Below are 25984 nucleotides of genomic sequence, written 5' to 3' on the forward strand. Positions count from 1 at the left end.
TAGAGATCAGCCGTACAACATTGTGCTTACAATTAAAAAAACTGTATCTACATCTAAAAATTTAATAGGGTAGATATCATGATATGTGGGTTTTTCTTACCACAGTAAAACAAAACTGCATTTGCTTCCTTAGTAAGTGATTTTTTTTGGTGCTAATGTCCAACAAAATCCAAGAGAGAAGAGAACACGCCACTTCTGGTAAAGCAGTCTTTTTTCACAAGCTATCTCAAAGTTAGGTGAGACAAACTGTGGGGAGTGTTGATTTAGTCCTTGCTTTTCAGAGCATGGCCCTTGACAAGTGGCATAGCTATCACCTGAGAGCTTGCTGGAAATGCAAAATCTCAGTGCCCAATCCAATCTATTAAAACAGATTCTGCATTTTAGCAATATCCTCAGAGGCACGTTGTATTTTGAGAAACACTGAACTAGGCTACATCACAAGAGTTGCAACTAAATCTGGGCTTATTATTTTATTTGCATTGGTACTACCTGCTTTTCTGAAACCACGAGTGCATCAAAAAACACATGGTACCACTTAAGGGTATAAGGGAGCATTTGATTTAGAAACATCACAATTCACTGGAAAACAACTGTCACTGGTTTCTCTTACAAACATTTTACAAGATTTGTAAATAATTAAAAGTAAGCCTGTGCTTATACTTATATATCTATAGTTTTATTTCACTACGCGATTCTATTTGGGTTGTATTCCATTTAGTACATTAACACTTGTAGCTGTTTGAAATTACTTTAATTTTTACTCCAAGGGAAGCTTGGAATAAGAAATATCATGATTCAATTATTAATGGTTAATGTCACCCAGAAAATGGGACCCTGTGTTTGTAGTAGGAATAGATAATGCTTATCAAGCGGGGGAATGTGAAGGGAGGATGAAGTATGGGGCAAGCAGAACTTAGAAAGGTACTCAGATATTTTAATTCCATTATGACCCTTATTTATTGGTTAACACTTTAGGGAAAACTACTTTTAAAATTATGTAATTTTAATTTTAGGAAAGACTATAAAATCAAAAGCCTCTATACCTTACCTGAAATGGAAACACCAAATGTTTCTATTAAATAGAAATTCCAAATTTTCCATAATATCCTCTTTTATTTCAGATTGTTTATATTGATATAAACTTTCTCATTAGCTGCTCATTTCTCAAGTTAAAAATAAATTAGAATTGCTCTGACATTAGCAAAGGTGGATAATTACTTGTGGAGTCAGCAATGATCGACTTTGCAGAGGAGCTAAGGAATCTAAGAATTAACAATGTGACAGCTTTGTTTTATTAGTAATGAAAATGACTTTAAAAACACAAGGTTTAATTTACTAATAATCAATCTTTGAGCCAGTAAATCTGTTTCTATAGATATATATCTTTCAGGTGAGTAGAATTTAGATTTTATCAGAAAAAGCCCTTGTAAATATCTAATAAATATCTTATGTTTATTTATTATACCTTTCTCTATGCCCTAATAATGAAAAACTAGTATCAAATTAATGAGCTGGCTTCCATTTCTACTGCCGTGTTAAATTTGTTTATTTCCATCATGGTTTATCACTGATAATGGCTCATAGAATTGTTTCCTTTTGTGAAAGGGAAGATATAAAGTTCAAGCATATTCATACTGCAAACATTTTCATTTATACTTCTCAGAATCCAATCTTATACACAACATCTGCAATTGGGTGCTTATAAGCCTCTCAAAAGTAACGTGTCCAAAACGGAACTACTGATTACCAACCACAATCTTGCTCCTCCTGGAATTTTCCCCATAACTGACAATTCCTTTCTTCAAGGTACTCAGGACAAATAATTTATAATTATCATTGACTTCTCTTTTTCTCATATTCCACATCTAATCCACAAGAAGACTTACTGTGATTGCCTTCAAAATATCTATAGAATTCAACTACTACTCACCATCTTGTTAGATTACTACCCTGATCTAACCCATAATGAGGTATGAATAATGAGAGTAGTCTCCTCCCTGTCTCCCCATTTCAACACTGGCTTCTACCGTCTTTATTCAACACAGCATCCTGACTGATCCTGTTAATGTAGAAATAAGATTCTATCACATCTTGGCTCCAAGGCTCAGAATAAGAGGCAGTCTTTGCAGGGACCAAAGTGTTCACATACTGTCTATTCTCCTATTAAATCTTCAAGTTAAGCTCTTACCAGACTCCTCTCATTCATTCCACTGAAGCAACGCTGGCCTTGTTTTTTCTCGAACATTCTATGCAAGTTCCATTCGAGTCTTGCAGGTTCTTCTTTCTACAACACACTGCCTGCCCCCAGATATCTGTAAGGCTCATACCTTCACTTATTCAAGCCTTATCAGAGAGGCCTTTCTCTAAATAAAATAGAAACCACCAACCCTCAATAGAAACAATCCATAATCTCCTAACTTAGCTTTACTTTTTTCATTTAATATATTATAAATGTATTTGTTCAATTAGTTTGTCTTCCCTACCCAAAGGTAAGCTCCATAAAGGCAGGAAATCAGTCTGTTTAATCTCTGCTGTATCCCACTGATTAATAGGAATAGACATGTATTAGGTGATCAATTAATACCTTTTGAATAAATAAATGTTCCTTGTCAAGTGTATACCAAATAATAAAAATGAGGTTAGTAATGTACACTGTAAGAGCTTGGGTTTTGGAGTCATGCAGAACTGCTTTTAAATCTGGTATTATCCTATGCTAGTTTTATGATATTGGATAAGGTATTTAACTCCTTAAGGTTAATTTTTCCCATCTGTAAAATGAGAACAAATACTAGTGTCTACAGGATAGCATTGTTGTGCAGATTAAAGAAGATAATATATAAAGAACATTAACTTAGCACATACTTAAAGTAACATTAATTATTATTAGTAGTTATAACTTATAGTTATATGTAAGATCCTGTGAAAAGATCCTCGTGCAATTTTCTTCATATGCATTTTAATTATTTTTCCTAAAACACCCATAGTTTTATAGAACAAAGTTGCTTAAATTAAAATATAAATTGTATATCACTCTAACTCATTTTAACTGTTTACATAACTGTAATTTAGTCATTGATTCATTTACTATCATTCATGTCTTTTAAAAAAGTTTTGAAATTCCCTAATGTGTCTGGCCCTGTGACAGATACTAGGGGTGCTGTAAACATATATCAATTTCAAGAAGTTCATCGTGTAGTAAGGACAGAACATGTTGAGAGATAACTATGATACAATGGACAATATGACAAAGTGCAGAGAAATGCAGCTAGAATTTGTAAGATTGTCTGGCTGAGAATTCATTCATTCAACAAATACATGAAATGCTACACATGCTGAGCACAGATCTAGGAACACACAGGTGAGCAAAATAAAACAAATGTAGGACTGGGATGCTTTCCTTTACTCAGCTATTCAACATTATTGAGTGGCCTACTCTATGCCAGGCAGACACTGAGGATGGAAGGAAAAATGAAGAGAAATGACACTGATTTCATGGAGAAGGTCACATTTGAATTAAACTTGAAGGTCAAGTAGAACTGAGGAAAGTGGAGAGGACATGCTAGGGCGGAATGAAGTATCTCCAAGGGCAGAACAAGAACTAGGTACAGTTTTCTGGAAAGGAAATAGTGTAATATGGAGATATGGCTAAATTATATCAAGTTCAGTATCAAAGTATATGTATTTTGCTTGATTTGTTTGCTCCTGGTGATGAAGCAAGAGAGGAAATTGATTTAGTGAAATGTATGGAATGGACTAATATCTATTGGAAAATACCAAAATGGAAAGACTAGTCTGAAGATTGTTGGAATAGCCCTGGGTCATATATAATGAGGGCCTGTAAAATAAAATGGACTTTTACAGGATAGAATGAAATACTATATTTGAAAGATAATTACAAATTTATATAAGTCAGAATTATCTGACAATTTAAATAATCAATTGCCATTGAATGTGTTATTTCCTCAGACATGGAAAGAAAAACAGGGAGACACTTCTTTAATTTTTCTCTAATATTTTGTTTAAATTTATTAATTTTACAGGAGAACTAAGTTTATTTGTATATTATCCTAGATTAAGAAATATAAGTATGAATATTTAAATAGAAATATACATATTTCAATAGAAATATTATATAACTATAAATATTTCAATAGAAATATTTATATTTATATAACTACATTGTATAAACTATATTACATAATTATATTATATAAATATTTCAATAGAAATATTCCTTTGGTCAATTTTTATAATATTTCCATGGGTGGAAAAAATAAATCTTAAAGAACTAAGGCTGCTGCAATGGAAAAATTATAATTTTCCACTTCTAAATTTTATTCCTGAATCTATTTGAATTGTAAAAGCTGGCTCTATGTATGTTACATTAAAGCATCATGCATTGTGAATGAGTCAATTAAGCCAGGACCTGTGGGTTTCTTACGTCATTTGTCATAAGTCTCTCTAGAATATATATTTATTTATGATGTCTCTTGTTTAACAACAAATCACAGAAGGAATTTGAATGAGGCCCCATATTCCTGTCACGTAAGGCAGTGATAGAGGAAGGAGGAAGGTTCGTGATGGCACCACCCAGAGGAGTGCTACTTCAGACTCCCCACCTCAGCTTCAATCAAAACAATCACAAGATTTAGTTGCACTTATGTCTCATTATCTGTGTGCTGCAGGTTGAGAATAACTGCTGAATAAATTAGCATCAGATCAGATAACATGAAATTAAGGACACAAATAAAGTGAGTTGCAACATGGTAAATTAAAAACAAGTTGAAGACTTCCTAAGTTGAACATCAAGAGCTACATTTATTAAGGGGAAATACAGTTTCAATTCAAACAGAAAAAAAAATAAGACAAAGAAGTATTTTAAATATTTACATTTTGCTTTACCTGTATGTGTAACTTCACCGCAGCAACATCAAACAGAATATTTGATTAGAAGATTGGAAATTTAAAGTCTGTATTTTCAACCACAGCCCTGTTTTTTAGACTAGACTTTACAGAATTTAAATATGATCATTTGCTGATAATGGCATTTGCTTCTTAAAATAAGGGTCTCAAGTGCATATAAAATGGTCTATGACAAATTTAGTTGTTTTACTATGAGAAGTTTAGTCGTCTTACATTGCTCAGTCAGGACCCATTCACATAAAACAAATTCTGTAATAAATTAGAGATCTATAAAAGTAGGTGACTACTGGCTCTAATAATTTTGGGATCTTGTCTCCTAATATCTGATGATATTTGATGAATTCACCTAAACAGATTAAACTAAATACTACTATAACTACCTGCAATTTTGTTCACACACACACAAATATATCTTAATTTAATCTGCATAAAATTTTTATAAGGCAGGTATGATTTTTTTCTTTTTTGTGACATTGAGGCTCAGAGTGCTTAACTAAAGTGACCATAGATTGGTTTTAGGTTTAAGTGTAATGGGTTTACATAAATATTTAGGACATCATCTGTTTCTTCAAGGAGCAGACTTTTTTGTTCTTCATGGAGCAGACTTTTTTAGCTACGGAGCTAAAAATATATGCAGAGGAGACAAAATTAAATGAAAAATTTGAATAAGAGTTTTGGACAAAGGAGGGAACATTACTGACAGTTGCAAAAATCCTTATACAGGTACAGTGTTCGAAAGAAGGAGCGATTATTTCAGGGCTAAATGATGAGGAATTATTTCATGGAGGTGATAGAATTTGAATAAGATTTTGAAGGGATTGAAAAGGTAGTTAAGTTTCAGAGGAAGAGGCAATGTAGGCAGGGCAACATATCAATTAAAATGGATTAGGAATGAAATGGATATAGAGGAGTTCAGAGCACAGGAAGAGAAATAAATGGAAAAGTAATAACCATGTGTTTACTAATTACCTACTCTGTGTCATGCCCATTTAAACTTTACCTGTATTAATTCATGTCACCTTCACAACATCACTGAGGCATTCTTACCCCATGTCATTAGCGAGGAAACTAAGGCTCTGAATGTATAACCAACTTGTGCAAAGTCACATAGTAGTTTATGGCAGAAGCAAAATGAAAATTGGTGGCTAGAGCCATAGCCCATGTTCTTGACCATTATGCAGTACTGTTTTCCATGATCATAATAGTGATCTGGCACTCTTCTACACATTACAGCTTAACTCATTACAGGATGGATTGGCTGTCTACATATAGGCATTAGTTTTACATATACCCTGGGTAAGAGGAACTCATGGTCTTAGTTTATTTGAGGAAGTGGAACTTAGCAGTCATATTATGGATGAAAAGAAGACATGAAATATATCAAATATTTTGCATCCTATTATTACTATGACTATCATTAAGAAGTATGTTTTATATTAGATAATACCTTTCCGGCATAGGAAATAATTTTACTCAATCATTGTTATAATTCTTGTTCCCATAGTATCTAGCCCAGCACATGCTATCACTAATGTCCTTTCAAAGTCCTTCCCCTCAGATAGAGTATAGTCCCGTTCAAATTCTGATTTCATTTTATTGTACCTGTGACCATCTCCCTCACATCATATTCTCACTTAAAATATTCCTCCCCATTCATCATAGGGCATGATTTTGTAAAATATTTTAATTTATTTTATTCCTTCAAAAAATATATATTTTCTTTGTCTCTCACCTGCGTTGTGTCCCTGCCTCTTACCTATTTTTAGGCATGTACTCAACTGGGGGAAAGAAACACATCTAAGTTTTTTTTTTTTTCTTAATAGATCTTTATTGGAGTATAATTGCTTCACAGTACTGTGTTGGTTTCTGTTGTACAACAAAGTGAATCAGCCATATACATACATATGGGCAGAGGACCTAAATAGACATTTCACCAAAGAAGACATACAGATGGCTAAGAGGTACATGAAAAGTAACACTTCCAAGTTTGAAGAAACCCACATGGCTGCAGGTAATTTTATTCCCATGCTACATTCCCCTATGGGCATTCTTACTGGAGATGTGTATCTCTTTGAGACATGGAGAAAAACAATCTCCCAGCAATACAGGCTGATTCAAAAGTTCTGCCAATCAACAACATGATAATTTTAGCTAAGGTATTTTTCTTCTGTGTTCTCATCTGTGACCTACTGTGAATGAATCATGATTTGGGAATTAACTGGTTATAAACCAGTAATTTTTTTGGTTGTTGTTTCTTTTGTTCCTCTTTATTGGGAAAAAGTTTTTATTGTTGTTGTTTTTGTTTTGTTTTCCATATTTAAAAGCTAAATGGCATAAATGGATATCCAATAAATTTAAATTACTTCATCGGTTGAGAACATTTATTGAACATACATTGCTGCTATGCATATTTGGCAATATATAACTTAAAACTTGATTAACAGCAAATAGAAGTTGAACCAGTGCTTGAAAAAAGTCTAAAGCGTGTTCCTTGCCAAATGTTTCAGACGATTTTACAAAGTGGTATGAAGTGTATGAGGTATAAAGGAAGGAAAAAGATACATAGGAATGGCAAAGAAAAAATGGATTAAAAGAAAATAAAGGCCTCAGTTATGTGTCACATAAATACTTTATTGAGTGACTGAAGAATTATTTGAAATCCTTATATTGGGAAGCTCAACACATAACCACATTTACAAGACACTAACAAGAATCTGAGAGATGTGAAATTCCAGATATATCTGAGTAAAAACAGGATTTGCTTTAACAAAATAATTAGTCTCAAGGAACTTTCCCAGTCTTCTGAGGCAATTGCTTTCCTTAGAACTATTAAAATATCTCAATGAAAAAAGTCAATAAAAGAAATACATCTGGCTATAAAAAAAACCACTTAAAAGGTGGTGGGCATCTATGGTTACAGTAATCCTATTAAATGCTAAACTTCAATGCCTCAATCAAACTTTGAAGTTAATATTTCATTAGGATAAAAAGTGAAAGAGCCAAGAGGAAAAAAATTGATACTTTTACTGCTCCTTTTATCTGGATACATTTTCTCTGGTGCTGAATTCATAGTAAGTGAGTTAACACAAATATTTCAAATAATAAATAGAATTTCGGGTTCACTGAAGATCAGCTTTGACAAGAATCTACTAAAATATAGGACAAACACTATTAATATTAGGGAAATTGTTAATCACATTATGGCCAGTTTTCTCTCAAGCCTGAAATTAATAATAATCTAATAGAAGAAATTCAGATATTTATGATCACACACACATGCATAATTTGCCATTGTACTTACTTTTGGTCACAACACCTTCTAAGTGAATGATGTTAGGATGGTCAAACTGCCCCATGATACTTGCTTCACCCAGGAAATCTCTGCGTTGCTTTTCAGTATAGCCTACTTTAAGGGTTTTAATTGCCACAGGTAATTCTCTTTTTCCTGGAAGTTTCAAACGTCCACTACAAACTTCACCAAATTCACCTTGTGATAAAGATGTAGAAAACACAGAAACTCATTACAAATCCCTACTCTAACATAGTCTAAAGTTCTCTTAGAATAGTAAGCTTTAGATAAAACAGAGTTGAAAGGGAGTCCAACTTCCTTATCTATGTTAAATTAATGGTGCATTGGGAAAAATCATTTACAGGTGATCGTAAGACACATTGGGGGCTATTAGTTTCACCTCTCTCACCTACAGATGCCTTAATGGAAACATTAGAAAGAAATTAAAAGCAAATGACTGAAAATCACTTCCTTCTTCCTTGCTTTCTACTCTAGCAGTGACACTAATGAGAAAAGAAAAAAGAAAAGGGCCATAGCAGGACAAAAAGGAAACAGTCTTAAGGAAGAGATGATTCATAAGTAGAATAATTGGGTGCTTGAATTTTGTAAATACTTTTGGGTATTAAAAATTATATATATTATATATGAAATATAATAAACAGTAGATGGTGAAAAACTATGTTTGAATATACATTTTTGCTGGTTTGTTTTTTTTCATAAACCAAACATTTGTTGGTTTAAGTATGAGCTAGGCAGAAGGTAATATTAAAATATGATCAATTATATACCACCTTGAAAGCAAGTCAATTACAAAAGATTAAAAACATTCTGAGTTAGATCAGGACATTGATATATTACATGTTATAATATAAACACAAGTTAAAAGTCCGAGTTAAACACACCATCTTACCCGCTCCAATAACTCTTTCAATGGTGATGCATGAAGCTTCTATCTCCTTGGCGAATTCATGGACAGCTTGATTGGGATCCTCATAGGTGTGTGGATCAATATAAGTTCTTACTCCTGGCAGTTTAACTGTAAAAATAAATGGGCATTACAATCGAAGTGCTTGTGATGGATGAGTGAAATTATAAACGTTATTAATGTACAACTATGGCTTAAATCCCCAATTCCTAGAAGTGACAGAGCTGTAAGGACAGACCCTCTCCTGAATTATAGGAGTCATTTGTACAGCTCTCATCATTTTTATAATTTTAGAAATCTGGATTGTTGGCATGCACGAGAAGAAGTGCATATGTGATGACGTATTTGAATAAGGACATCTTTCAACACTAATGTTCAGGAGTCAGTCTCTGAGGCAAACTAAGACACTTTTGTTTACTAAACTGGACAATGAAATACTACTGGTTTAGTTGTTGGTTTGTTTTCTTATGCTTTCCTTAAAATCTCATCACGGATGATTAGTTTAGGTTTTACAAAAATAATTTAAAATAACTTTTCTGGTGCTTTGGTCCTATAAGAAGAAAAGAAGTCAAGAAGAAAAGAGAAATTCACTCTACTGTTGCTGCAGGGCATTATGCAAGTCTCTTATGCTGTATGAGCCTCAGTTTCATCACATTTTAAAGGCTACCGATATTACCCTCACAGTAGTTTTTGATGATAAATAACATTAAATAAGATAGTACTGTGAAAATGGACTCAAAAATGCTTTGCAGCATGAATTATGGCTTTCATGATTTTGACTTTCATGGTCATGGCAGACTGACAAAAACAAAAAAACCTTCTTTTTGTCATTTACTTGGCAAATCGACTCGCACTGTACTATTTATTAAAAAATGAACATATTAAAATAATAATAAAATTAGAACCCATTTAGGCAGATTTGTTTTTAAATTTTTTATTATTGGAAAATTTTAGTTACACAAAGGTAGAAAGAATGGTTTAATGCATCTCCATGTACCCAGTTTAAAACTGTTATCAATTCATTAGATAGACATTTAGTTAATGATTTTGAAGGAAGGGATTTTGTAAATTTCTTAGACTTAATTTGTCCCATCCTCTTTTTCGTTAGAAGTTTATAATCAGTATGAACAATAATATCAGAAAATCATATTTCCTATAGTAGTTCTCATTATGTTAATCACATCTGAGAAAAAAAAGGCAAAAGTCTTAGGAACACTTTTCATTCTGGGTTATTTGATAAAAGGGTTATAAAATAAACATCTTGATTTTATAAAGAGCAGAACCTTAAACTATCTGCTACTCATGCTTGTGATTAATAGTTCGTCCAGCTTCAGAGTTTTAAAAAACATTTTGGCATGGGAGGTGACTGAAACCCATACCAGGACTGACTTGTAGGGTCGTCAGCTCTCTGCTTTGACTGTGATATGGTTGGAGTGGGGCTAAAGTCTCCATGTTTCTTGGTGTTTCTATTTTATTTATCTTCCACCCTTGTTCTGTGGGTTCTTTATCTTGAAGGACACAGAGATAACAGGCCACGGAGTCTAATATGTTTGCTTGAACAGCCTTTTGGCAGTTTTCAACTTAGTTTTCTGGGAAGACCAGAAAAAAGCCCACCAGTGATACGGATTGAGGTGGGCATCTTAGCTACGAGACTGTGAGTGTTTGGGTGGGTTTCTTCCCTTTGGGGTTTCTGTTTCAGTAAAATGAGGCTTTTTGTATAGTGATATAGTGGAGAAAGTACAGCCTTTAGAGTAGAAGAGACCAGTAAAAAAGACCAGTGTTTGAATTTCCTCTCCATGTTTTTTATATTTCTCACCTGTAAAATGGGTTGTTTCAAGAAAAAAATTATTTTAAAGCACTGAGTGCAGGGGCTGGCACATAGCCAAGTGCTCAATATATTGTGGCTACTCTTATGATCAAAATGAGGAAGCTGCAAGCAGAAAAATAGGCAAGGGAAATGGATAGGTAATTCACTCACTAAGAAATATAACTGGCCAGGAAGCATATACTCCACCTCACTTGTACCACTGTTTTTGCTCATCAAATTGACAAACATAAAAATATACATAATATCCATTGGTGAAAGTTTAAGCAAACGGGCATTCTCCTATACTGTTCATAAAGCCTCTTCTGAGGTAGTTTTGGTAATATCTATCAAATTTTAAATGCATTGCTCTTTTTTTTTAAAGATTAATTTTATTTATTTTTGGCTGTGTTGGGTCTTCGTTGCTGAGCAGGCTTTCTCTAGTTGCGGCGAGCGAGGGCTACTCTTTGTTGTTGTGCACAGGCTTCTCACTACGGCGGCCTCTCCTGCTGCGGAGCACGGGCTCCAGGCGCACGGGCCTCAGTAATTGTGGCACGTGGGCTCGGTAGTTGTGGCTCGTGGGCTCCAGAGCGCAGGCTCAGTAGTTGTGGCACACGGGCCCAGTTGCTCCGCGGCATGTGGGATCCTCTCGGACCAGGGCGCAACCGCGTCCCCTGCATTGGCAGGCAGATTCTCAACCACTGAGCCACCAGGGAAGCCCCTGCATTGCTCTTTAACTCAGCAATTTTGTTTCTAGGTTTCTGTTATATATAAATATACACATGAGTATACAAACATTTATTGAACTATTGTTTTTAATAGAACTGGAACAATATATTATAGAACATTATAGTATGATCCTATTTATGTTAAGAAAGATAACTGAGTGTGTGTATTTTATAAATGTATAAAAAGAGGTCTGGTAGGATATACTTCATAAGATTACTTTTAGGGAACGGAGTAAGATTAAGGGATAAAGAGAAATTTTTACTTTATATTCTTTATTCTTCCCATTTAGGCAGATTTTTAAAGCTCATTATTAAAACTTGATTTTCTGCATTTCTTAAAAGTGTAGTCTTTTTCAAGTCATTTGAACCAAGGTTGCTGCTACAGGATGTCCTCAGGGAAATTCCTACCAAAATGTTAGAAAAAGAAGAAGAAATTTATTCATTTAATCTGGTGGTGTTATTTAATGACATATTTCTACTGACTGTTGCTAGGAATTAGAATTGGCCTGGAAATTTGGTTTGAAATATAATAGCTTTTTATATTAAGCAAAAAGTTTTTATTTTAATGATTGTAATGAAAGTATGCTTTAAAGAATTGAAAAAACCATCCAGCTGTTGCCTAGGGTCAGCAGGCAACACCAAAAGCCCATACGCTTTAGAGGAATGTAACAAAACACACTTTACACTTTTTATCCCAATATTTTTGGTCAGTTATTACAAATCTCTAGCCTGAAAAGAAGCCAAAATAACAATAAAGTGTCCCCTACTTTGTTTTAACTTGATTTTTTTTTTACAGTTTGCTTACTGTGCCCATTATGAAAATGCATCTTTTCCTCTTCTGGATCTTGTTTTGCTTTGCTGTAACCACACCGCCTGGAACAGAGTAAGCTACGATTAGCCACATCTCCAAGTGGTGAATCACATCAAGCCCAGAAGCACGCAACACAGTTGAAATGATTGCAACCTTAAGTGATTTTCACACCAGCAGTATGAAATAACACCAATACTCTTTTGTATGAATCGTATTTCCCCAGCTAGTATCCCTCACTCTTGCCCAGATTTCACTGAGAAGTCTGAAGCTCTCCAAACCTATTTTTAAACATGACTTCACCATATACCATACACCAGACATTTCTCTGTTCCCTTTTTCTTTTACTGTTTTTTTTTGCCACCTCAGAGGTCCCTGCCTTTTCTCAGGATGAACTGTCCCAAATACATCTCTGATTCAAAAGTCTCCTCCTTTCAGCGCCTTACTCCATTATTCTGTTTTATTTATTTCTCTTGTTTTGGAGTCTTTAGTGTCTCCACTGGTCTCCTGTCAATCTATCCATTTCCATCAATTTAATGAATACATCTATCCCTCTGTTTTTATTCTTTTGAGAGTTATACTGTTATTCCCTGTGGATTTATTTTCTAGGAATATTCCACTGGCATTCAAACTCAATAGATCTGAAAAAGAAAAGAGTATCTTTTTCTTGACTTTCAATCTTGATCTGCTGCCTTCTTTTCCTCTTAATAACATTTTCATGGCTTTGGTACCTTAAGATCAAAGCCCTGTTCTCGTGTACCTCACAACAAATTAGTTGCCAAATCCCAAGCATTATATAACATAAAAGTCTTATGATCCACCTCTTCCATTTCACTAGCTCTACCTCTTCTTCAATTAAGGTCTTGCTGTTTTTCATTTGGGTTACTATCAGTGCCTCTGAACTGATGCCCCTGCATTCTATAACTACTTTCCTAAACTATACTAGACATGGCTGTAGCCAAATTGCCATAAGTAAGGTACTTTTCTATTGTGTTAGCTCTCTTCTGCAAAGTCTTCAATAAAATAATAAGGTAAAGATTCCTAAACGTAGCCCCAATGCACATTTCCCACATCATCTCTGAGATATTTCTCTGTGCTTCCGTATGTTCCTATATACTGGTTCCTGCACTTAGGATGCTCTTCTTAACAATTTCCAATTATCAAAGTCCAGTTCAATTGTTGCCTTCTTCACGTTTGTTTTTTTTTCCCTAATACCCTGGCTTAATGCAATCTTGCCCCCTCTGAACTCAGTAGCTTTCTGTATCCCTCTCATGGTGTGACTGCCATTCTACAATGCAACATAGTCATTTGAGAATGTGTTTTGGCTCTCTTGCTATTATTGTTAGTTTCTTAAGTGGCAGCAACTCCCATTCATCTATAAATTTCTGAAGTGACCTGGCATCTGGCTCAGAGTTGGCCCCAAAAATATTTGTCACATTGATGAATGAATAAATGAATGAGTGGATGATATTCTGGTTGAGTCTACATAAGGACAAGTGTTTGGAGAGAGAATACGCTGATGAATACTAAGGTATGTGAATAACCATAGAACATTAAAACAGCTGACCAAAATAAAAATATTTAAATTACTTTTAGTGAAACTCTAAGGAAGTGAATTTATTATTCACAAGCTCTTATAACAAAATTGAGTTTATTAAAAACAAAATTTCATTTACTTCTGCATAAAGAAAATACAGCCAAAGTGTCAGATTGACAAAATATTTTCATTACAAAGTTGACTGAAAACTACTATATGATATAAATGAAGTGGCCAATTGACATGCACTGACTGTTCCTTGGTTTCATATTCTAAAATGTTTCTTAAATATGTGTATATTTTGATATAAAAATGAAACCTATTTTATTCTCTATCTTTCTTATTGTATAATTACATATATTATACAACATAGATAACAAAACCTGTTCTTTTGTGCCATTTTTGAAAAAAATGCAATTATCTTAATTTTATCGTGTTAAAGAACTGGCAGTTTATTAGTAAAGTACAGCTAGGAAAATTTAAGTAAACTTGAAGTAATATACTTAATACATATAATGTTCTTGGGTGAGGAAAATTACACAATGAGGAACTGGTGGCTTTTCAAATTTTGTTCATAACATGTAGATGCATTTGTCACTTAAGAGCCCTTAAGACATCTTGAATCACCTCACCACAGTGAAATGGAGAGAAAAAAATGAACACATGATATCATCCTGAAATAATAGTTGGTCTATTCAAGCTGACATTTAAGATATTTTAATACATTGTTCATATTTTTTAGATATTACATTATTCTTTCAATCTTTAATGTATGTGCCTCTAGAGAGAAGTTATTGATACTGTTTATTTTTTTTACCAATGTTCTAAGTACAATTGTGTGAAATCATCCTGAGATTTATGTTATTTAAATAATACTGACAAAAAACTTTGTTAGAGGAATTCTAAAGATACCTCAAAAGTATACAAGTTCTTGCAGTTTACATTAGAAAACAAACATCCATTCCAACTTTAACTCTCCTACCTTCAAAAAAAATCAAGCTTTGAAACTTATATCCTCAGATAGTCTTTATCATTAAATAAGCTTCATGGATATTTAAATTGCATGCAAATGCCTCATATGAAAATGGAAATAAAACTTTGGATCTCATCTAAAAAATGATTTGGGAATACCATGGTGAGGAGTTGTTAACATTTTAATACCTAGGGTGAGAGTCAAGAGGGCAATAAGAAGGAGTTATTTTTGACTACAGGCATCTCAAGACTTCTATAACATAATGCGGCTGCATGTCACATTAACATAAAAAATTAAGTTCTGGAACACCCCAAAGCAACATTAAAACAAACCTCAACAAGATACAGCAAGTAGAAGTGCAGCTGGCAGAGACTGGCACTCAAGCAGTGGTTCAGCCTTTCTAACAAAGCATTGCAGGGAGCCTGTTCATTCAGTATCATCTTCTGTACCTTGTCCAGATGCAACATTTTAACTCAGCATACACTAGAGTCAATAAATATGCCATTCTGTACATCAATTACAACTCCTATCTTCTAGAACCGATTTTTTTTTCAAACGGAAAAGAAACAGTTTCTTCATTTTGCTTCAGTCACAATTTTAATGAACTTTGATATCATTTTACTAAAAACAACTGTAGTGCAAGTAGAGGAATCATCTTCTAGCCATTTATACTTATTTTCTTCTAGAAAACGTTATTTTATATTTTAGTAGTAGAGGTGGGCATGAGAAATCATATTAAGTGTAAGCATAATTCATCTTCATAAATGAATGTTTATTAAAAGGTACGAGAGTGATGCTTCCTATATAAGTGACTCCATGGGTAATTTAGAAATCAATCTATTTTCCCCATTTCTATCCTAAGGATTTGAATAACACAGCCTTGATAATATTAATGCAGATCTTAAAAACTTGGCCCAAGCCACAACATCTAAATTTGAATATTTGAAATTTCTGTAAGACATGAAATAGTAAACAATAATCTTTATGAATGGATGGATGTGTCAATGAGTAATGTAGTTCTTGGATGTAAATTAAAGATTTGATAATAAATTAGTGGTATGAATGTCAAGCCCTCCAGAGTACCAAGTGAAGCACAGCATCAGAACTTTACTAAATGACACCATTATGGACAATGAGAAAAGAAGAGTGAATGAAAGAGCAAAAGGAGATTGTAGATCCTTACTCCACAATAACCTCCACAAAATCTGATTTTTCCATTGCTTTAGCCTATGGAAATAAACACTGAATAAACCCGTCTTTCCCCTTAATTCTAAATAAGGTGGGGAGAGGGGAATGGTGAAAGAAGGAATGGTTTTGCAGTTTGATGTCTTTGAAAGAGTGAGCATATGCAGTGCCTGGCTCAGAAATGGACATGCCTATAACTGTTCCTCTATTATCCAGATGGATTAAGAGATGCTTTACCATACTTTAAAGCAAAAATATTCAAAAGGCAACGCTGGAGCAAACATTAGAGTCAATATGTGTTGCTTATGGAAAAGAAAAGTTCCTTGTATTGTAGCCTCTTTTAAAAACACATTTCTCCATATATGCACACTCTCTTGTTCTGACATAACGACCTCAACCACTGCATAATGTTGTGTTTAAGAATTTTATGATGGAATCTTGAAAAAAATAAGTTACAGTTTTTTTGGGAAATAGTTTGACCTTTTCACTTCAAGAGTCTCTACAACTGTAAAGTAGTTTGAATAAAACCTCAGTTAACTCAGCCCCCATAAAATAAAGAAGCATATGAAGATTAGCTTATTAAAATATCTAATAAATACTGAAAATAGATTGTTTTATTTTACAGGACCACATTCTTCAATAAGAATGTGAGTGCAAATGCAGAAAAATGGGACATTGTATATATAGGCTGTCTTGCTAGCATTTGTATACTAGGGTACTGGATTTTGAGTTCCTTACAGAGAGATGTAAGTTACACAAAAAATGCAACTGATTTATTATTATTTACTGAAAATTCTCAGACATACTTCTCAAAGAAAATGTACATGTTTTTGAAAACATGCCTTCCTTGGATAGGGGAATGGAGTGATGATTATACCACACAAAATGAGGGCACAGCTTGCTGTGTTCCCATCTCACATTCTTCCAAGGATACTAACCACCCTATGATTAATGGCAATGTGAGAAGTTAGCTTATTTCTTATTTTAATGCCTTATATATCATTTTTAATTTCTATATTATAAAAAAGAAAAAACCCTTAGAAATAATACTTCCAAAATAATGTAGTACATATGAATTTGTAAAGTTTTTCATTAATAACCTCTTCAAGTCCTTTTAGAATTAGCAACAAGAGAAAGACTTGAATAATTTGAAATACTTCAGAAAACTCAAAGATGAATTATAGACTCTTCATTATTGAGTTAAAATTTAATTACCTTAGAATTTTGATATAAAAACACATTTCATAAAGTATGACATGTAAGTATTGTGTCTCCTGTTTTCGACAAATTTTATTCTAATGTGAGAGTAGGTAATTTCCTACTAATTTTTAAAATAGTTCATGGATGTGACCATTGGATTTCTCAATTAGAATAGTCCCACTTAATATCTCCTATGGTCTGAGGTTCCACAGGTATTACAAAAAAGGATTTGGGAGCAGTTCATAGCAAGCCCTCAGTTGGAATTTAATATATTATCTCTCTATATTGTGGGCAAGCCTCATATCTGCCTGCCAACAGCACTTTAAATGGCGGTCTAGAATTATAAGGATGATTTTATTCTCTATGTCTTTTTCCTAACTCTATAAAATGGAATAGCACTTCCACATACCTCCCCAACAGAAATCTGTTGAAGCTGAGTGAAATAATCTGTTAAGTATGTAAAAATAAAACTTTGCTTACTTCAAATTTCAAGAAACTTTCAGTTAATGAATTAACTTTCAGTTAGTTCGTTGAAAAATTAAGGTAATAATTAATGTTTCAATGTAATCCACAATCATTTTGTTCAGAGAAATATGTTTTGTTTTATTCTCTGAATTATGAGAGAAGTTAGAGTTTTTCCCTTGTGCTTCCAATTTTAAATAGTATTTAAAATAAATAATAATAATTTCTAAAAAAATGAGGTTGATTTTCTAAAAATCACAGAGTAGGTAAATGAACAAAATAAGAATTTAATATCTCTATTTTCAGAATAGTGAACTCCACTTTACTTGCCACATGAATCCCTCAGAAGAAGTACTAAGGGATATAAAAACACTGGAAAGCTTGACAACTGATGAATGAAGGAATAATCTAACATATGTTTGAATTTAAGAAATGCAAGGAAAAGCTACTTTGGGACTATGGGAAATTTCAGAAGAACTTATAACAAACATTATGTTATAAATATATATTGGTTCCTGTAAGCACAAACAAAAATGAATATCAAGGGGTAAATAGTAATGGCATTTTAGAAATTGCACGTATTTATATATTATTTACATTGAAGACAATCAATTCAACACTGGATGCTTATAAAAATGGATGGGGTGAGGGTGGGAGGAATGAAAAAATGACTAGAGTCTCAAGCCAGCTGTGATGGTATGAAGTCAAAGATCACAGATAAAAAAATACCCCTGCTAAAAAAGTAGGCCGTCTTGGGGATAGGGTGCCTAAAATCTAGGCATCTGGGTTTCATTAAGACATATTACAGAAATATCTTCCGTCACTGGGTAGATTTCCATCAAAGCAGGAAGAATATTTTTAAAATTAACATTATACATATGTGTAAAGATTTCACAACAAAGTAGGCAGCTAGAGTGATGAAAAATAATTTGAGATCAAAGATAACAACATGTAATTACCAATTTCATCTTATAAATAGCACACCAGGCATTTGAAAAATAATGGAGTATGGTTTCCTGGCAGGAACTTTGAGAGTAAAACTCAGAACTCCATAGCCCTGCAGAAGATTTAATGTAGTTGAATTGCAGAACAAAGGATCTAGATCAATGGTTTTGAAATTATATTTTTCGGACCCTGAGATTTCCACAAGGTATATTAAGGTACTTCTAAAAGCCAGTATATTTACAATGGGTAATTTTAATGTATATGTGTTGCATTATATTAAGGTCAAAACCAATCACACATATTCATGAGTGGTCTTTCAAGAAATGAAAAACTATGATATTCCAAAATCTCAAAATGTCTATCTAGCCTCTGCTCTGTAATTTTAAATATGTCTGTTCACAAATGATCATAGAATGTTCCTTGGAAATTATTTATGTGGTAATTGACAAATGCTGATATGATTATACATACAAAATTAGGTGACAAGATTTTAGGTCAAGATTTCTTAGTATTTTACTGATTATAGTAGGAAAATTCTTAGCCCTTAATTTCCACTACCTAAGTTTTTTTTTTTTTCCTCCCCAATGCTTTAATCTAAGCAAATAGTATCTTTAACTGAAACCTGATAGTGACTAGAAATTGTAAAATGGAAGCTGAGAAAGCAGAGCAATAAAAATATATTTAGCTTCCATTCTTCCCAACTAATAATTTTGAACAACTTTCTTGCTGTCTAATTTATGTAAGCTCAATTAAAGTTTGTTTCTTTTGCTTTATTTTGTTTTGTTTTACTAAGAATGCATTAAAAAAATTCTGGCTTTTCCATAAATCTTTGCACACAAATTGTTAACATTTTATTGGGTACCTAAGCACATTTGTGGCTCAATAATTTGTTTATTGTGTATACACACACACACACACACAAATACACATGCACACACACAAACACACTCATTGAATAATTGCTGACATTATTTGAAGAAAGATGTTAGAAAAAAAATTGTTTTCTTAGGTTTCCTGGTGTATGATTTGTGAAGAAAATGTTCCACCTTCCCTCTTTTCCTCTTTTCTTTTATTTCTTCACCTCATAAACTCCCTGAAGTCAACTACACAGTAGAAAGAGATACCATTTTTTTAAAAAAATCAAGCAATTTAGATCCAGCTAAAGTTAGTTTTCATCAATACTTTCTAAGTCACGGCTTTATAAATGTTCATACACCCATATCTTTGAGGTTTAGTTCAAGGTATGTCTGGATGTCATTTTTCTTTTCTTTCAAGATGTAAATTCTGCTTATTCTGCTTCAGTGATTTATCTCTTATAATAACCAAATTTGAGAGTCAAGTAGAATGAGCAATTCAGTGAACATTTTTAAGTTTTTCTATGGAGCAGTAAAAAAATAAAGTCACAGTTTCAAGCCATTTATATTATACTTCAGCCTTTGCCAGGTCTCAGGGCTGTTTTGTTTTTGTTTTTAGTCTGTCACTGAAGCCCTAGGCTCATACAAGAATTTCCAAAGTTAAATAATTCGGAATAAATCTGTACTTTCATATTAACTTAAAAAAATTTTCAAATATAAAAATTTCAAAAGATTGAGTAAAAAGATCAACAAATCTTATTAATCTGTGTTTGTTTATGCTCTCTTGTTCTCAGAAGATCATTGGTATCAATTCCACCACTTCTCACATCTATGCATGCATGCACTCTCATTCACACCACAGTTTTTTGAATCAACAAAAATTAATTTACACCTAGAGAACATAAGTAACAATTTTAAATGACCCAAGGCAGCCCTATAATTCTCTAAAATGCATTTCATCTCTTTTCTTGGCAAATTTTGACTACAAATAACAGCTCAATATAGTAGTAGAGGGATTTAGACTCTTTAATCTAGACAGAAATTATCTGGAATATTTCATTTTTTTACAAGGTAGCTCACTACTGTGTAGGAGAGTTCCTCTAAATCTGTGAAGAGTGTTCTTTGGTCTTATGTTCTAGCCTATAGTTTCATAGCTTTAACCCAGATATATTTAGGATTTGCATTTGTAAATAATTAAGACTATCCCATTTGGACACTGATCCCAAAAATGTGCATATTTTTTACTTAATTGGTATCAACTTAGGAATATCACTTCTAATATCTGAAGTAATTCAAGCTTAAAACTATTAAGTAAACCATTTAAAATTAATTGTGGTTCTGTTCTCCAATGCCACATATATCCACAATGATTATGAAAACAGAAGATCCTACTTAGGTTATGGTCATTCCATGGGTCTGGGAGACAGAAAAGGTGACTTCACTTTGACAGAAGTGGCATTCTACTTCCACGTATGATATGGTTTCACTCTTGATGGAACAACAAAACAGTGACATGTTAAATGTAAAACAGATGTTACGATCTTACAACTTCCTGCTTTAAATCAGGACCACAGTAAAAGCCTTGGAAGAGAAGTATGAATGCATGACTTAGGGGTGATATGCTATATGCATATTTTATTTGAAAGTATCCATTGTGAAATCACTTAAGATTCTTTTTTGGGACTCAGTTTCAGTCTACTCTTCTGTTAAAGTGTAACTTGAATACTAACTATTAAAATGTACACAAATGAAAAAAAAAAAGGAATGCTGACGATAATACATATAGGTGGGACAGCACATAGGAGTGAAAGCAGGAGGGGAACACTAACCATATTAGGCTTGGATGGGCAACAGCGCACAGGGAAGAAGCCCTTCCACAGCCACAATCGCAGCAACTGAAAAGCAAACAAGAGAGCCCAAGATAAGGAAGAGATCCCACTCCCTCGATATAGCTATAAAGACACTACGAATTTAGACAGGTGTCTGCTTTTCTTTTCAAAAGCAAAAATTCCTAAATGCATACAATTAATTTTCCCACAATGCTTTTCAAATTAAAAAGTATTTTATGGGTTTAAGAAATAGCTGTATTAAATAGTTATTTTTATTTTACTTAAAAAGCTTATTTGGTAGGAAATATAATGAGCCAATGTATTTGATTATCCAATTAAAACACATACAAATAAAAATGTAAGCATTTGAATATTTCCTCAGAAATTCCTGCAAAATTTTACTCAGAAGACATTCTAAATAGCACTGTAAATAAATGTTTTGCATAGAGCTTAAAAATTTAGGATGGAGAATAATGCCTTGCTCATTTGACCCACTGATTTCTTATAGCAGTGCATCATTTACCACAGACTATTGAAAATGTTATGCTTACATGACTTCTCCAATCATTTGTGGAAAGCTGCCAATTTAACTTTAAATTTTCCGATTTTAAAAATGCATCTCCATAATATATTTGCAGAGCTATTGTTATATTTTTAAAAAAACAACCTATATATAATACATGCACTTTTCTGGATACTGCAAGATTCAATATTCTTTTAAATTTTCCACATATTCATAGTAAAAAATCCAGAAAATACCAAGTAAATTGTTTAATATAATGTACTTTATTGCTAGAAACCAAGTAAACTAATGGCAGAATATAACATAGAAATTATTTAGTGCTTCAATGCATTCACTTTCCAGTATAGTTTATAAATTGCACTTAGAGTGATTTCAGGAGAACTGTGGGATGAGCTCAGTAACAGTACCACACACCAGCAGGCCAAGACTTTTATCTAAACTCTGTCTATTTTGAACTTTAATTACTAAGAATGTACCTAGTCTATTTTATATCAAATAAGGAGAAGAAAATACAATATAAACATCCAATATATTTGGGAATGCTAACGAAGGTAGACAAGTATTTCCAAATTAAATTCCAATGGATCTTTTTCAAGGAAAGATAGGCAATGTTCCATATATTTTCTTTGGAGTATTGACAATGCTTTAATTTTTCCACTACTAAGTATCTGAGAATTTGGCTGTCACTAAAATGGCAACTGTGACATTTATTCCCAGATAGACTATTTGTATTTTAAAGACTATGCCAAATAATTATTTTCACTGTAGAGATATTGAAAGTCAAAGTTACAGTATATCAAATTGTTAAAATACTTATAAGAGTAGATAAAGCATCTGTAAAAACCTTTGGCAAATCTTGATATATTCCCTTATAATTACATTTATTTCATTAATGCCTTAATTACTAATATCTTAGATATGTTAACTTTTCTACTGCTTCTGTTTGTATCAGCACTCAGATTTGGGGTTGGTAAACTATGGCCCATTGGCCAAATCTAGCATACCACTTCTTTTTGTAAGTACAGTGCTATTGGAACATGGTCACACTCGTTATTTATTGTTTATGGAGTCTTTTGTGCTGTTGCGGCAGACTTAGGTAGTTGTAACAGAGAATGTGTAGCCTGAAAAGCCTAAAACATTTACTATCTGGCACTTTAAAGAAAGTTTGCCCTCCTCTTTTTTTAGACTATTAGTTTTGTGAGATGAGGATGATTCCTCGACCTTTTTTTCCATCACAGTTTAAACATAATTAATGACACATAAGTAGTTTCACTGTAATTGGTATTACCTAATGGCACAATTATCTCAATTTACTGAGAGCTATTAATATGGAAAGTTTGCATAGATGTGTTAATTTTGAATAGCACAGTTCCAACTCAATAAATAATAAATAAATGATAATAGATTGTTGACAAATGTATACAACTGTTTTTCAGCAGTTAAAAAAAGATGATGTCATCTCCTAATAAAGCACAAACATCCTTCTAGTTGAGTGTGCACAGCTTATAAACGCATGTAGAATTGTGCATAGGAAAGCAAGAACTGCACTGTGATTGGCCATTACCTATAAGGATTGGCTTAATCCTTGATCAGTGTTCTAAGACTCAAAAAATACACTAATGATTCCAAAAATAATAACATTTTATTCAGTCCTTTTTATTTGAAAAAATATAATAAGGCTTTTGTCTTACAAATTAGTACATATACACGCACATACACACACACATACAATTCACTATAACACCAAATCTACAAATTTTAGTCCTGAAGAATTTAACTCACCTTACCTATCATTAGATTTCAAATTTATAGTTTTTAAAAAGTTTAGTCAAAAAATCTCCTACTTTTTCTGAGTCATTGCTTTAGATTTGGTACTGATGCTTTCTTTGACTTGTTTTAAGATGGCATAAATAAATACCCTGGGTAACTTAGTTAACTTCTTTGTGTTTCAGTTGACAGCCATAAAATAGGGATAATAATGGATTCTATCTCATAGGTTTTGTGAAAATAAAGTGAGAGAATATATGTATTCACTTAGATCAGTGTCTGGCACTGATGTGCCTGGGAGAAAAGCGGTAGCTATTATTCTTAGTAATATCATAATCAAAGTGATAGAATAGATTCTCATTATTTCAGAGAAATTTATGTCTTCATGATCCATATAATATTACCATACTAAGTATTTCCATTTATAACATAACTAAATATCTAATTACCTTCAGACCAATTCATATAAATACAGATGGCCAATGTAAGTTAAAAAAATCATTTCCACAAAATACATTTTCTTGGGGTTTAGTGATCAGAGCATACTGTTCATTAATATGTCATTGAGAAAATTAAAACTGAAGCTCCTTTTCTGTGAATGTCTGAAGTGGAATAGTAATCCCCCAAATTACTCTTTTTAAATTAACTCCAAGGATGCTGTCACAATAACACTTAGACACCAGATGGTATAAAGAACATGTTCTTTCCTTAATCAATTAATACCCAAAGTACAGGTTGAAAATGCTTACAAGTCTCAGAGATAATTTAGAAATAGAAACCAAAATGTGCTAGAAATAGCAGCCAACCTAATTTATGTGAGCTATGGTTCAACAAAGTCCATCTGCATTCCCATAAGATTTTAGCACCTGGAAGCCTGTGACTGCATGCAGCTATAACAAGATTGTTATTATCAAAGTTTAAATTAGGTTAGCCCTTCTGGATTTAATATCAAAACTGTAGACCTTTGTTTTAAGAGATATTTTGATTTGTCTTTCCGAAGATTAAAATGTGATAACGGAATCTTTCCAGATCCAAAGAAGATTCAAATGAAATTACTTTAGCCAGGTCTTACACAGAATTGATCAATATATGTACCAAGTGTGTCAATGTAAGTAAGATAACCTTCCTTCTACCCAAGAAAGGTGATTATAACTCTAGGGAAGAAATTCTCAAAGATACTAGATCAGAGAAGTAAGACTACAGGCTGTGGATAAATGATGACTTAAATTCTTAAACAGAGATCATACAAGTGGATAAGAAAAACACTAAGATCCCAAAAGATAAATGAGAGGGGCAGAAAGAGTAATTCTGAAAAAGAAGTATTTTAATTAAATAGAAAGTATTTTCAGTTTACTGGTTAAAAAAAAGAAGAAAATGAAAAGGTTGCATAATTTACCCATTTTAAATAAAACAATGACAACAACAAAATTGGTGGTACTTAGTGCTGGAGAAAAGACTGTAGTTTGTGCCCTCAAAGGTCACAGTGAAAAGTACCACTAGTACTTTAGAAAACAATCCTCCAAAACTTATTAAGAGTGATAAAAATGTCCTTACCTTTTGACACCACTGGGTAGCAAAACAGTTAAGATCATGGTAGTCAAATTAAGAGCAGTCCTGGATGTATCTACTACTAAATGCATAGCTTTTGGTAAACTTGTTATTGATGTAAATGAGATAAATAGTAGAAACTATATTACATAGGATTGCTTTGAAGAATGAGTTTGATTATAAATGTAAAGCTTTCTGCACTGTCCTGGGCTCAGAGTCTGAACTTAAAAAGTTTTTTTTTTTTTTTTCTGAAGATGTTGGCGTAGGAGGTTATTAATTAATTAATTAATTTTTGCTGTGTTGGGTCTTCGTTTCTGTGTGAGGGCTTTCTCTACTTGCAGCGAGCGGGGGCCACTCTTCATCGCGGTGCGCGGGCCTCTCACTATCGCGGCCTCTCTTGTTGTGGAGCACAGGCTCCAGACACGCAGGCTCAGTAGTTGTGGCTCACAGGCCTAGTTGCTCCGTGGCATGTGGGATCTTCCCAGACCAGGGCTCGAACCCGTGTCCCCTGCATTAGCAGGCAGACTCTCAACCACTGTGCCACAAGGGAAGCCCCCTAAAAAGTTTTTGTAACTGGTATTATTATAATAACATGGACTTCTGGCAAAAAGTGAGGTGTAGATAATATGCACGAGGCTGGCTACAGATTTTAAAGGAACCAATGACCAACAAATATTTTGCAGT

At 33.2% G+C, this 25984-nt stretch overlaps 1 protein-coding gene across 1 annotated transcript in view; it reads right to left on the reverse strand.

The window, feature by feature from the left end:
- Positions 1-25984, reverse strand: part of EPHA5 (EPH receptor A5) — a 332484-nt gene that overhangs the window by 33574 nt on the left and 272926 nt on the right. Inside the window, exons 9-12 of the mRNA XM_022561692.3 lie at positions 21463-21528; positions 12475-12542; positions 9123-9248; positions 8225-8410 (exon numbers count right to left, since the gene is read on the reverse strand). Coding sequence (XP_022417400.1) covers positions 8225-8410; positions 9123-9248; positions 12475-12542; positions 21463-21528 — 446 coding nt within the window. The remainder of the gene's footprint in view (positions 1-8224; positions 8411-9122; positions 9249-12474; positions 12543-21462; positions 21529-25984) is intronic.

Source organism: Delphinapterus leucas, chromosome 5 (genome assembly GCF_059928025.1).
Source record: "Delphinapterus leucas isolate spDelLeu-1000000601 "Yukka" chromosome 5, BTC_Dleu_Yukka2, whole genome shotgun sequence".
In the NCBI taxonomy this organism is placed as follows: Eukaryota; Metazoa; Chordata; class Mammalia; order Artiodactyla; family Monodontidae; genus Delphinapterus; species Delphinapterus leucas.